The sequence below is a fragment of the Habropoda laboriosa genome, unplaced genomic scaffold (genome assembly GCF_001263275.1).
Source record: "Habropoda laboriosa isolate 0110345459 unplaced genomic scaffold, ASM126327v1 scaffold337, whole genome shotgun sequence".
NCBI classification, from domain to species: Eukaryota; Metazoa; Arthropoda; class Insecta; order Hymenoptera; family Apidae; genus Habropoda; species Habropoda laboriosa.
Genome location: NW_017100468.1, coordinates 260,295 through 274,604, shown reverse-complemented (window position 1 = coordinate 274,604; position 14,310 = coordinate 260,295). Strand labels below are relative to the sequence as shown.

The window sequence follows — 14,310 nt, the reverse complement described above, 5'->3', positions numbered from 1 at the left end:
AAGATAAGAATCAAATAAATTGTTCAAAAACTTACCACTCAATCTTTTATACTCTACGCATATTATTCAACTGACTTACTTAAGAACAATAATAGTCTTTGCACACAAAGGATGCCATTTTATAAGAGAAACAAAATATGTATAAACGTTGCAATGGTACGAATAGTTACTTTATCTTTAACGAAATAGAATATAATTTCTATATGTGCATAGAAGATGCTCTTGGAATAGAATAGCTTGAGAGAAATTACTAAATATTTTCTATGCAATAACATGCATACAGCAGGATTTCTGACCTTAAAGATAATTTTGAAAAACCGAATGTACATACACTTCATATTTATTATCAGTAATTCTACTGTTACTTAAATCTTTTTTAATATTAATACAAGAAACAACTTAGATTAAGGTTGCCAAGAAATTTTTACAAAAACGTTGCACAATACACTTAAAATAAATTTACATGCATTATAAACAACACATATACCAAAGAGTATTCAATACAAATATAAATGAAGTAGAGGAAGTTGCTAAAATTTAAAAATAAAAATAAGCAAATTTTATTATAAATTTTTATAAATTTTGTAACAATATAAATTTTAATTACGATATAATAAAACGTTACATGAAATAAATAGTATGTATGAGACGCCATTTGATTGGTATCTAAGTTCGTTTATCTCAATTAGGAGTGTACGAAGAAACGGCCTAAAAGGACGATGTATACGATTTTTCAGGGAACTCAGATGCAAGAAGTAAGACAAGAGGGTCAAACAAGGAGTTATCAACCGCCGGAATCTTACGCGTAAATATCTACTTCATAGCATCGCATGGTGAACCCACAAATTGATTTACTCGATAAAATCGCAATTTCTCCGAAGGTCGACGTCAGCTGCAGCGGCGCCAAGGACGACGAAGATCGATGAAGAGAAGAGTAAGTCCATCTCAAGGACTTATCACACAATTAAGGACATGATATCCAGTCGTTTTGGACAGAGCCGTAAGGACGTTGAACCGGAACCAGAGGCGAGCTTGAACAACGTCACGGAGGAGTTAAGGAAATCCAGCAGGAGCATCGATGAGGAAGAGGCTAAAAAGAAGGAAGGAATTTATGGAAAACCGCGGGCACAGGAGCCCACCGTTAATATGCAGCAGTATCCGAAAAATGCTTGTGGTAAATTTCTTATAAAATTGTTTCACATAGTCTTTAAAATCTTAATGTATGAAGGAAGATTGTGTCTTTTCAGCAATGACTTTTTCGAAAAAGAAAAGAAAGTTGGTTTTAACCCTTAGCGTACCAAGGTGAAGTCACTCAGGGACGTCAATACATGTTTTCTTTTCTGTTTTCGATAACACTGGTCTACAAAATTTTACTTTTTTTTGTCACATAAGGTTTAATACGTGATTTTAACAGTATTTTTTTATGCTGAATTCATATATGCAATCTATTTGTTTCCATCATGTAGGAATTGTGTGTGACACACAGTTTAACCCTTTGAACTCCAAATTTTCTTTTTAATTTTCTTTTCAATAACTCCCTATTATTTTAAGAATTTTATTTGGAATGCACTTCGAAAGACATTTGGTTGATAGGAAGCAATTTAAACAATTTTTTTTACTAATTATATTGAAAATAGCACTAATAGTAAAAAAAATATTGCAAAATATAGCACATATTTAAACTGGCAATTTAAAAATTACTTCATTCATACCTGTGAATAAAACTGATGTCGAGTCACACTCGACAAAGGAGTCCAAAGGGTTAATATTCAATAATTCGTATGATTCTATATACTTAGAAGTTGTAAAACCACCTGAAATGTGGTACTTACTGATTTCCTGAAATTATTTACTATTGGGATTTCATTCTTCCGAATACACAAATTATATTCACCCTATGTATTTCTACTATTATTGATAAAATAACTGTGAATTTAGTTATTATTAATTAATACAAAGCATTATTACACAAAAACTATGAGTGATGGAAAAAATCTGATTACAGATTCGAATTCAGCATCGAGAAATACACGAGAATTAGTGTATAAATATCCTATGTGACAAAAATCATGTTGATCGATGTAATTATTAGAAATACATTGCCAGCAATTTTTCTATGTGCTTCATTATTAATTCCGGTAAGTAGGAACAGAAAGAGCCAAAATCAGCTAAAATTATTTTTGGAAAAAAATTAATAATCCCAAGGAAGTTCTGCGCGTGTGTCAGTTTCCTTCCTTTTGCTGTTTTCGGTAACTAACGAGTTGGTATTGCATCGAAACAGACTCATAGCATTGTGTGAACGATAAGTGTCTATGCTTGAATAAATAAGAGTGAGTGATTTATAAATATTTCTTAGAAACTGTGATCGAATGCATCTGGAGTAATTGTACATAGTAGGACTCACGCGATAAATAAACATTTTTAACAAATAAAACTCACGAGTCTTCGTAGTATTCTCATCAGTTTCTGTAGGGACATTGTTATGACAAAAATACTACAATACAAACTAAAATAACAATAAAAAAACTGAGTCTTTCAAGGACCTGTCTAGGTACAGAACGTCGATCATCCCACTTTAGTATGCTAAGGGTCAAAATAAGGGACGATATCATCTCAGAAAAATTTACTCGCAATTCCCTTCATTTGTTTATCAACAAATCGTTTTAAACACTGAAATAGGTTATCACCAGCAAACCTGACCATTTCAATTCGTTCATTATTTTTCAGTCCATTTTTCACTTGTCCTTACATTTTAAGCCTGATTTGATTCAAAAAACACTTGTTCAAGTAGTATTTTTCTTTTAATAAAAGGACATTATTACATACGACAGTAAGCACCCTTTTCAACTTCGAATATTTATTTAATCTCTCGGTTAAAAAGGAGATATCGCATACAAGATGCTAGTATAATACATATTTAAACATCGTTGAATCCCCTGTTCAGTTCTGCTATTAGTATCTTCATTTTCCATGGAGAACGTAACGTAGTGCTCAATTTCTCGGAAAAGGCGAATGAAATACAACTTAAATAGTCTTTAAAGTGAATGTATTGCGAATATCGCAGTTTCAGAATTTCAACGTTTAACGTAAATATAAATGGAAAACGTAATGCAAGGGGTTGAAATAAATGTGGTATTTCGTTTATGCAGGTTGGTACATACCTTACTGTAATAGTTCGACCATTAGCAGGCAAAAACGAATATTACAGGGACTCAAGGTTAACCAGCCATTAATTAATTCTCAGATAACGGTTAATTAGTCGAGCGGAAGCTAATGCAAGCTGTAAAATGACAAGGTTATAGACACAAGGTATATGTGCATATATCGAGTATATCGTTTCAACTACTTCACTTCCTAGGTAATTACCGTTTCCTTTGCTTATGCGTTACAGTTTATTGCCATTCACGGGAACTGCTATTCTTACTCGCTTCATGCACCGTGTCGAACGATGAACTTTCTACGATATATGCGTTAACTTTTAATTCATTCTAGAAAGTAGTCGACGAAACGTATATTTCAATAGTTTTCAACGAGTTAAATATCTCGACGGTATCGAGTTTACTGTGTTACGTATGTAAACATGAAGTCGGTCGATCGCCAGTTTTCAAGATTCTGATTTGCAACTGTTTGTTCGATTATGTCACTTATAACGTACAATTACAGTTTTATGGTTCTTTTAATTTATCATGGAAACGGAACTATTCGATGTTTCAATAAACTCGCAAGATATCTTATGTCATAATTACCATTTCTTGGTACCAATTTTATTGCTCTTTAAAAAAAATTTAAACTACAATGTATTCTCCATTATTGTCATGTATATTCTTGTAGAATTTTTTTCCATTTATATGACAGCTTCTTGGTAATTCCCATCACGAAAAAGTTGACTTGTTTGAATGTAATTGTTTAACGAACTTCCAAACTGGATTATTCTTCGCGAAGAATTGTCAATTTCAGATATTTTCAAGAGGGTCAAACGAATAGTAATTGGCATGGGAATAGGGGTGGGATAAAGCAAACATGAAATTACCATCTTTCTTGAGTAATGAAAGCGTATCCTTATAATTGACAAACGCTAGTCGTTTTATTGCAATTTGTCTTACACTTTCCTCAATTGTTGGATATAAAGGGTGATTCGGCTAAGTGTGCCGCCTAAATTACTTGTAAACTCTTGGTTATATGAAAAAATGGTTTAAACGATGTAATAATTAGTTTATACTGCTGTTTCACTCTCTTGTCGAAATATAAAAGTCAGTTTGAATTTTTCAATGGTAATGGTTGAAATCTGAATAGAAAACTATTAAGGTCCAAAAACTAGTAATTACCGAGATGTTATTCTTTGAACAAATTTTTAATGTAAGTGATGACTTTCTTCGAACAATCTTATCCTATACACAACTTATTTAAAATATATCATTCCATTATTCATAGACAAAAATATTATGATCATTTTGCTCGCCTTGAATTTCGTTCCATTGAAACGTCTTCTATTTCAACTTCCACAATCTTCCGATTACTTAACCCTTTCGTTACCATTGGCGCCTATAGGCGTTTTGAAAATTTGCTCGCACTACATTGTTAGAGTCTTTTGGTGCACTTCCATCTTAATTTAGTACCTAATTTGATCCTTTACGCACTTCCATTTTAATTTAATAAACCGAATTTTAAAACTACTCTACTAAAATATGAAATTTTGCAGCCGTGGTTGAAAATTTACCGTCAGTCAACCACGTTGTGCATTAAAATCTGCCGTAGCGAAAGGGTTAATACTTCTAATTTTACCGTGTATAATAATACGCATAATAGTTGTTCACTGTACATTTCTACTAAACTTTTCCAAATATATCTTTTCAACTTATACCCAATTATCTTCTTCACGATTGTACAAAGTCATGCACTCGAAATGAAAATATTCCGCTTATCTGTTTGACCTATTGAAAGATACTTCACAGCATATGTGCATATTAATAATAATACATCTGATACTGAAACTGTGCAATACTAGCTTATGGAACAACTACTGTACGATTGTGTAAAAATGTTCTTTTGTAGGAACTAAGTTCGCCTTCCGATGTTAAATAATATTTAAAATTGACCTTTACCCTTTCGCTACGGCAGATTTGAATGCGTAACGTTGGTGACTGAAGGTAAATTTTTAACCACGAAGGCAGAATTTGTTATTTTGGCCGTATCGTTTTAAAATTCGGTTTATTAAATTAAGGTGGAAGTGTGTAAAGGAGAAAATTAAGCGTTGAATTAAGGCGGAAGTGCACCATAAGGCTCCAACAGCAAATTTTCAAAACGCCTATAGGCGCCAATAGTAATGAAAGGGTTAAGTACTGTTGTTTAACATCGATGAAAACAAGTCGAAACTATGAAAAGGTATTATCGCACTTTTTGCTGTCAACGATATTTATGTAACATTTCGACGGTTTAGGTCAGTACGGGCACTCGTATAGCTACCTGAGTAATCAGCAGAACGTATCGCTTCCTGGGCAACTTCAGCCAACATCACAGATTCAACCCAATTTACCAGGTCAAAGTGCTCAGCTTCATGTGACGCATCATACTCCACCTGCAGGAGTTCAGACTGTCCATCAAACACAAGTTCCTCCTTTCGGTCAATCAGCGACAGGTGGCCAACAGGTGCAAAATGTTGCAAGGGAATACGTTGTCCAGGGCTCGTCCGGATTGCCAAATCAGCAACTGCATCAGGGACTTCATCAGAATCCTCAGAACCAGGTAATCTTCGTAAAGCACCCTTTAGCAGGTAGTTTTCTTTTTATTTCGAATAATTGAATCGTCTTGCCGAGTTTAAAGTACAATAGAGCCTCCCGTATCCGAATACCTTAACGTCCTATTATTCGAACAGCCGTTTCGTCGCGATATTTACATACATACAATCTTACGTACACTTTCCTGTATTCGACCGAACAAAAAGAACGTACATAACTCTGCACAGTCGTTTGTGTTAACCCTCGGAAGGCGAATGACTTTAGACAGCAAAATTTCTATTGTACACAGGTTTCAAAAAGGAATCGTGTATAAATGCGTATACTTTCAACTATATATATTTTATATTTTTCTTGTTTATTTACATTTGACCATAAATTTTACCAAACGTAATCTGAACCGCCCGGTTGAGTCAAAATGGCTCTGCATTCGTCGTACGAGGGTTAAGGAACTTATGCGACTTAGGGGCCGAAAAGATATCGGATCCTTAGATATTGAAACAACGTGTCAACTTTCTATTGGAATGAATAAAGTTTAATATAAAAAGTAAGTGATTTTTCTATTATCATATTCACATATTCGGCCACTTTTGTCTCCCTATTAGCACGCATACGGGAGGCTCTACTGTACTTTCAACGAATTTCAAGAGTACGCATGAAAGCTATTAGGATGAAAGTACGATACTTTGTCGTTTCGTGGTTTATTGTGAAATATATAGTAATAATATCTAAGAATAAAGTATATATAAATTACCATATCTCAATTATTGTTACGTCCGTAACGCATTCTCGCGACGATCTTCTGTTCGCGAGGGAAAGAATGCAACAAAAACTTTACCAAAGTAATCCAAATAGCTCTCTAAAGTTAGTGAGGCATTTGCAAACAGTGCACATCCAGGGCCGCCCAGGGCCAGTGCAGTAAAACGAGCATGAACCAGGCCGCGACACTCGAAAACGCACAAATCCTCGAAGACTTGGCCTTCGAGGGTTTCTAAATGGCCATCGAAGTGTCGCGGATGGCCCTTGTCTCCGGCGCTTTCGTCGGAAATTCGTTGCACCTAGACTTTGTCAAATACGTGTTACTGGAGGGAAATGACTTGGAGACGTTCGGGAATTTGCTCATATTTCCTACTCCGAGGACAAAGGGTGGTAGTACGCGTTTAAAAATGTCGCGCCTAACGCGAACGCTCAGGTAGTAAAAAGTTCTCGATCCTAAGGATACATTCTATCAGCACAGCGTAATTTTGTCCACTATCGAAATCCTGTATCCCAGGATAAATTCCTTAACCCTTAGCGTACGAAGTGAGGTCACTCAGGGCCGTTTCATGCCGTTCAGTTACTGTTGAAAATGCACTGCTTGGTATTTTCTTCTGACTTATTATCAATTCCGGGAAATAAAAACAGATTGAAACGAGAATTGGTTAACCCCTTGAACTGCAATTTATTTCCAGGCAGCAATTTAATTTTCTTAGTTTTAAGAGGAGGGATTGATATAGAAACTTACGGTTTTGTTGTAAAAATAATATTTGTTTCATACATTTACATGAACACGTAAATGTGTAAGATTCAACACCTCCGAAAAAATATACGACTAGTAAAATAATCGCTATTGCACTTCATTAGTGTGACGTGTCGTGCATTTACTTTACGCGATACTGGCTGCATAGATTTATACAAATTACATTCAAACTGTTACTGGAAGCATGCAAACAAATGTATCAAAGCAAAAGACTCACTATGACATATACTTCTCGTATAAAAAGCTTCAACTCTCGATAATTTCTGGCCAGTGCAGCTCGTCATTGTCAGTTTTGCTCAAGAAAGTTCATGACGAGCTGGACTCGTCATTTCAGTTCAAGGGGTTAAAATTGTTTATAGAAACAAATTGAAAACCTCCGTGAAGGTTTGTATGATTTTCGTGTTTTACGTTCTTGTACTTTACGCACTTTTCAGTAGCTGATGAATTGATACTATGATTGCGTCGAAATAATAACACTGTGTGTACGATGTTTGTGACTAAATAAACGAGGGTGAGTGATTTATGTGTGATTTATTCTGTTCATTTTTACTTGTTTGTATTACATATTTTTGTCATTCTTATTTTGTGCACATTATTAATTGCTGTAGCTTATTTTCTAGAGAAGAGACTACAGATAAATAAATATTTTTAACAAATATTACTCACGATTTTTGGTAGTATTTTCATTAAATTTGAGAAGAACGTGGAAATAGCAAACAATAGTACAAAACAAACTGAGATAATACTAAAAAACCGTGGGGTCCTTTAAAGACCCCGATTGGTAAAGAACGTCGATCATTTCAGCTTGGTATGCTAAGGGTTAAATGATTTGATCCAAAAGTATGCAACATCTCATTTTTATATTGCCAAATAAACGATTGTATCGTAGATTTCGCTTTAAATATATTAAAATAGATTACTTTCTCAAAATTCCAAATTTTCCTGTCTGTACATTCTTTTTATTTTTTCTATGAAATGTTTCTGATTTAATGTTCCATTTTGAAAATTTTACCTAAATAAAAGATTCTTTAATAATCACCTACTTATCAAATTAAAATTGCCAAGAACGTACTAGTGAACATTAAAATGATTTTGGAAAAAATTTCTAGTGTTTTTCTCTTTCTTTGGGGAGTGCCAGAGTCTCTTGATCGATACCTGCAAATACTAATAATTAAAAGTAACCAATAGCGCATATGCAACGAAGTGTCAAAATCGATTTTCTCGTGAACTAAATATAAAATGAAAAAATTCTGCACCTTTGATTTCATTATGTACAAGGAATCATCTCCTTTCCACATGAACCGCTACCTTAGCCGTGCCATTTCCTGTTAAAGCTACGTTTCTCCTTGAACTAATTGAAAAATATATTTATAACAGAAGACGCTAGCTTAGGATTATGCTTCAGATCAATGCTCCTGAAACGTTAAACAGCTTATTTCCTGGCCACTGTTGATCATACGTTTCAAATATTCAATGAACACACTTTTCCGAGAACACTTTGACGTAGCTTGTTCGCGGAGACACTTTTAAGTCCACTTACTTCGTCAGTTCTTCCTTCTTACGAAACCTGCCGCACAGAAATTCCCCTTGGAGCAAGAGGTAATTGAAATGTTTCCGATACACGTCGAATAAAATCGCCGATGTTTATGTCCAGTGCACGCAGTAGAAAGGTTATTCTTATATAAGGAAGCGTAACATTTCCCTCGTATAAATTCAAAAGGGGCCATAACACTCAAGCACCCGGTGTTTGTGATACATGTTCCATATTTATGCCATCTAAAATCGATCATGCGGTAGAGAATTCATCGTGTACACTACCCTCGAAATTTATTAGCATCCTAACGCAATATTCCTGGGGAAAAAAGGAAATTTCGATGAGAAGCCACAGATGAATTTTCGCAATTTTTAATACAACGGGTCACCACGGACAATTAGTATAATTGCGAAAGAATCGGGAGATCGCTGCCTGTGGCGTTTTTAATTAATACGTAAAATTAATGAGAATGCAAGAAATGCAAATTGTCTGCGCAAGCAGCGGGAGGAAAAAAAGTAAGAACATGCTCGCTTTTGTGCTCGAAAAGTAAGTAAATTAATGGCTGCATTACCAATGTAAGTGATAATAAAACACAGTGATTTATCATTGTTCATAATGGCACTGTATTTTCTAAGTGTTATTATTAGTTGCCATGAAACTTTCTTTGATGTTCTTATCACTAATATTAGTGAATATATTAGTATAGCCTTTTAAACCTTGTTATTTCCTATCATAAATTTTCTAATGCAATTTTCTTTGCACTCGAGAGGCGTCTAAGAAGCGACATTATATTTACCATTAGAGGCAACTCTAAAGATGATATTTTCCAAGACAGCAGGTCTATGGAGCTTAGAGATCTCAGCAGTGGAATAGTTTGGAAGAACCAACTTCTAATAAAAATATTAAAAAATGTAGAGGCAACTCTAAAGATGATATTTTCCAAGACAGCAGGTCTATGGAGCTCCGTGAATTGTTCACTACATGCTTAGAGATCTCAGCAGTGGAATAGTTTGGAAGAACCAACTTCTAATAAAAATATTAATTTTAAAAAATTACATTAATTTTTGCTATTTCCTTATAGAAAAAGGGGCCTTCGAGTGCTAAGGGTTAATACCGTTTCTATTTATCTATTCAAAAAACAAGGGATAAGATTTGCTATAAAATTTTAGGCATACCAAAGAAACTGAAATTCTTCCATCTTTTTGTCACGCAAATATCATATAATTTGGTAATTTATCATTGTTCATAATGGCTCTACATTTTCAAAGTATAATACAACTTAGGCACTCAAGTGTTATTACCAAGTGTGACGTTTAATGTTCCCATTTCCTCGAAGCCTGAAACTCCATCAACTAATATCGATATTCTTCAAACCAGGGTCAGAGCACGCAGCTGCAGAAGCCACACGGCCTATCTATGCAGCAGCATCAAGTAGGCAACGCGATGCAAACGGCGAATCAGAACTTCCAAAGTCCGCAACAGTTGTTACATCAAAACCAGAATCATCATCAGAGTCCGAGGTTTGCTCAACAGCACGCGCAAAACATGCATCAACGCCAATTGATACAACAAATGCATCAGCAGCAAATGGCCAGTCAGCAGAACACCCAAACAGCCGTGAGAAACGTACAACAGAGCTATTTCTCGAACAATGTGTCTTATCAGCAATATCAACAAGCTAGACAGAGTATGTCAAGGTCTCAAATCGATCTGCCCAGTACTTCGAGACAAACACAAGAGCTTAGGCTGTCGGGGCAGGAAGTGTACTATCATTACGCGCAAGGTAGACCGAGGTACGGAGTGCCTCAGGTGTATATGAAGACGGAAAGTAATCAGGAAGTGGAGTTTCAGCGACGGAACTCCACGAAGGGTATCGAGAAAGCTGCGTCCCAGCCGCAACTCTGTTACGAAGATGAGAGAATTAACGAACAGTCTAGAAATCCGATCGACGCAATGAAGGCACTTACCGTAGACCCTTTGGACAAGGAAAGGTACGAGATCACAGTGGAAGACCGTGGAACTGGGGAATTTCGAAGAAGCGATTCTCAGAGGAAAGATGAGTATCGACCTGAGACGAGCTTCGGTATTCGTAGAGATGACACTGTTAGATGTTCGAAAAGGGAACAGGAGCAGATAGGTGTGCCTGGCCAGGATAGTCAAGATTCAGAGGGAACCTCTGTGCAGAAGAGGATCGAGGAGTTGCAGAAACGGGCAGAAGAGAATCATTATAACGTGAAAGTGTCGAAGGACAGCGTGGAAGCAGATGTAGTGAGAAGTTCGTGCGGCTCGAAGATTGGAAACGGCGAGGGGTCGAAGAGACTGGAGAATCAATACGCAAAGGATTCCATAGTGAAATCAGAGGCGAGGAAAGATGAGCTGGAGCACGGCATAGGCCGATTGAAGATTCAGAATCAAGGATCTGGATCGGATTACGACAAAGCAGGCCAGAGTTCCTCCAATGTTGATTCCGGAAGGGGATCAGCTGTTTATTCCAGTGGAAGGCGGCCCCCGCCAGAAGATCAAACCCACCCTCCAGGTTTGGCATTTTCACTTTTTTCCATTTCTCTTTGCTACGATAAGTATCTTACGGCATTTCAAAGCACGAGGAATGCCTATTTTTCATGTCATGATTATGATATAGGTTGATTGCTTGTTCTTCAAATATTCGCTAGTGTTTTTATCCCTTCCATGTAAAATTTCCTGTTCATGCTATTAAGATATTCTTTCAATGTGTTGGCAAAATTGATTGCCAACGAAAGTATTTTCCTGCTACGAAGAATTTGATCAAATGACAGTTAGATAATAGGAGGTCAGACTTATGTATAGGGTAACATGGGCGGTACAACCAGGTAGAGGGTGATTTTACTTGTAGAAATAAACCTCAAAGTATAGAATAACATTTTTTCATCAAATGTTTTCGAGGAAATTAATAGAGCAAAGAAATAGTCTAGGCAAAAGGTAGTGTAAATCGTTTGCAACTAAAAGAAAGAATTATACAGGCTTTCGAATAAATTAAAACATCAAAACACCATGGCATTAATTCACAACTCTCTAATTCAAAATGCAAGGATTTGTATGCAGGGTGGTCCACGCAACTTCTTCACCCTGAATAATTTCTAAAGTATCCATTGTATGAAAAACTTTTTTATAGAAATGTGGTATAGTTTGGAGGGATACATTATGTAATGCATATATCTTTTTTTTTATGTGGAGGCGTTTCGGTCAACTTCGTTTTTTTTAATGAACTGCTACATTTTTTATGCCAAAATATCGAAAAGCGTTAAATTTTGAGTAAAAAGGTACTGACCTTTATTAGCCGTAAACTTAATAAATAACGAATAATTTCACTTTGTTTTTGATTAAATATTTTATTTTTTGTCTCAATGACTGCAAGTATTATGCAAAAATATGTTCAAATAAAAATTTCCACGGATAAAAAAAACTGATTATTTTTGTTTTAAGTGTACGTTAAGGGGTTTAAATTAGTATATACTTAAAGGGGTCTTCTACTGTGACGGCCATTTTTTTAGGCCTTCTTTGCTAATTTATTACAGAAGTACGGTAACAGTTATTAACATGAGCTTTATTCCTATGTATTTATTTGTCCTTGAAGAATCATTACAAATTTTTTTGTTGAAAAATAATTAAATATGACTGCTGTGGAACACGTCAAACAGGAGCATGGAAAATTAAAAAAATGGCGGCACTTTGAATACGAAGTATCGATTTTTTCGACTTTTTTCGTCTTTCAGAAGCTCCAAAAATCAGAAAAATGTATATTTTAGCATAATTCTACTACCGACTATAGCCACACATGTTTTGAAGACATGTGGAAAATTTGAGTTCGATTGGTTCAGTAGTTTTTGCCAGATCGTGGCAACCATTTCAGGAAACATGGTTCCGAAAAAAACGCGTTTAAAGTTTACAGTGCAATTTACATTCTCCCTTGATGTGTCACACTAAACGAGCTATAACTTCGTTATTTTATTGAATACAACTATAAAACTTCAGGAGTACATTCTTAAAGAGCTGTACTTTCGATATATGCAAAAAAATAAAAATCGATTTTTTGAAACCGTCACACTAGAAGACCCCCTTAAACTATGTGTGATTTGTGAAAATCTTCGATTAGGGTTACGTACAATGCAGTACTCTATGTAGTACTCTATGTAGTACTAGAAGTGAATCATAGATTGTGTAGGTATATTATATTCATGTTAATACTTTCTTCCAATATTAGTTACAGTCTACATCAGGTCATACTGTTTACATCTTTCTATCTTTAACAAAGTTTAGTGTGTAAACGTATAATTTAATGTAACAACTACTATAAATGTCACAGTCTGGAAAACATCGATAAATTTAACACGTTATAGTCTTTCGATGTTGCATGAACGATTTTTAAATGAAAAAAAAATATTTAGAAGAAAACCAAACGAATGGCGAAGCTTATTTGCAATAGCGCGAAGCCAAAAGATTGGATCAGATCTAACCGAGGTTGGATTCCAATTAAAGAATCGCAGATAAAAGTTAATAAGACTATTAGTAAGCTTGTAAATAAGTTGTGAATTTGAAAGTGTCCGGTGCGCTTGTAACGAAGCAATGTTAAGTAATTGCATGACAGGTTCGTAATTATGGTCGTAAATGGCAGTAGGAATTTGAACGTACTGTTTGGCCTTACGAAGTGATTACTATGCATGTATTTCACGTGGTTGTAATGTAGATTTTCTTTAATATAATTTAAAAAGTAATGCGTATGCATGATAACAGCTGAACAAGAAAAATCCAAGTAATTTGTAATCCTATTAATCTTTGAACGTTTACATTAAAAATACATTGTTAAACGTAACTCTATTAACGACGTGCACACGTAAATAAACTTTTGTAAAAGTAAATGATAGAGGATAATAACTCTAATTATCTAACGACATGATCAGGAAATAGTTCATAAATCATTGGAACAATTATCCTTTTAGTAAATGTTCTCCATTAAACTTTTATAAATATTTGATTTTATAAATTATAAATTTTAAATTATTATAAATTTTCGATATACCGTTACACTATCTGATAATATATCGGTATTTGATCAAGGTAAACATACGTATTTCGATCAATGCTTTGTTTTTTGAGATACACACGTATCATAATTTTTGGACATTATCTTTAAATAGTGGATACTTTCAAAGTGAGAAAATATAATGCGAAATGCGTTAAGACACAACCAAAATTCTATTCACCTTCTGTGCATGTCGATTTTGAATCATACATTTCGAATAATACAGATACATTTAATTTTCTTGTAAAATTTTATTTTGAGGTTCATATTTTCTTCTATATACATACATAGTATTACAGTTAATTATGTGTACATAGAATTCAAGTGACTTAATTTAATTAATGATGTTGATCAATAGGCGTGTCCTTATACTTTTCTAAAATAATGTTGACCCTTTCGCGACTAGCGCCGGTTATATCCGGCACCCACTAAATGCTTCACACTGGCTAGCGCCGGTTATATCCGG

The 14,310-nt window shown here is 34.9% G+C and overlaps 1 protein-coding gene across 1 annotated transcript in view; it reads left to right on the top strand.

Moving 5' to 3' along the window:
* The window catches only part of LOC108575982, an 81,753-nt gene that overhangs the window by 55,431 nt on the left and 12,012 nt on the right, over positions 1–14,310 (top strand). The window contains exons 4-7 of the mRNA XM_017938922.1: positions 738–805; positions 882–1,174; positions 5,438–5,742; positions 10,163–11,321. Coding sequence (XP_017794411.1) covers positions 738–805; positions 882–1,174; positions 5,438–5,742; positions 10,163–11,321 — 1,825 coding nt within the window. The remainder of the gene's footprint in view (positions 1–737; positions 806–881; positions 1,175–5,437; positions 5,743–10,162; positions 11,322–14,310) is intronic.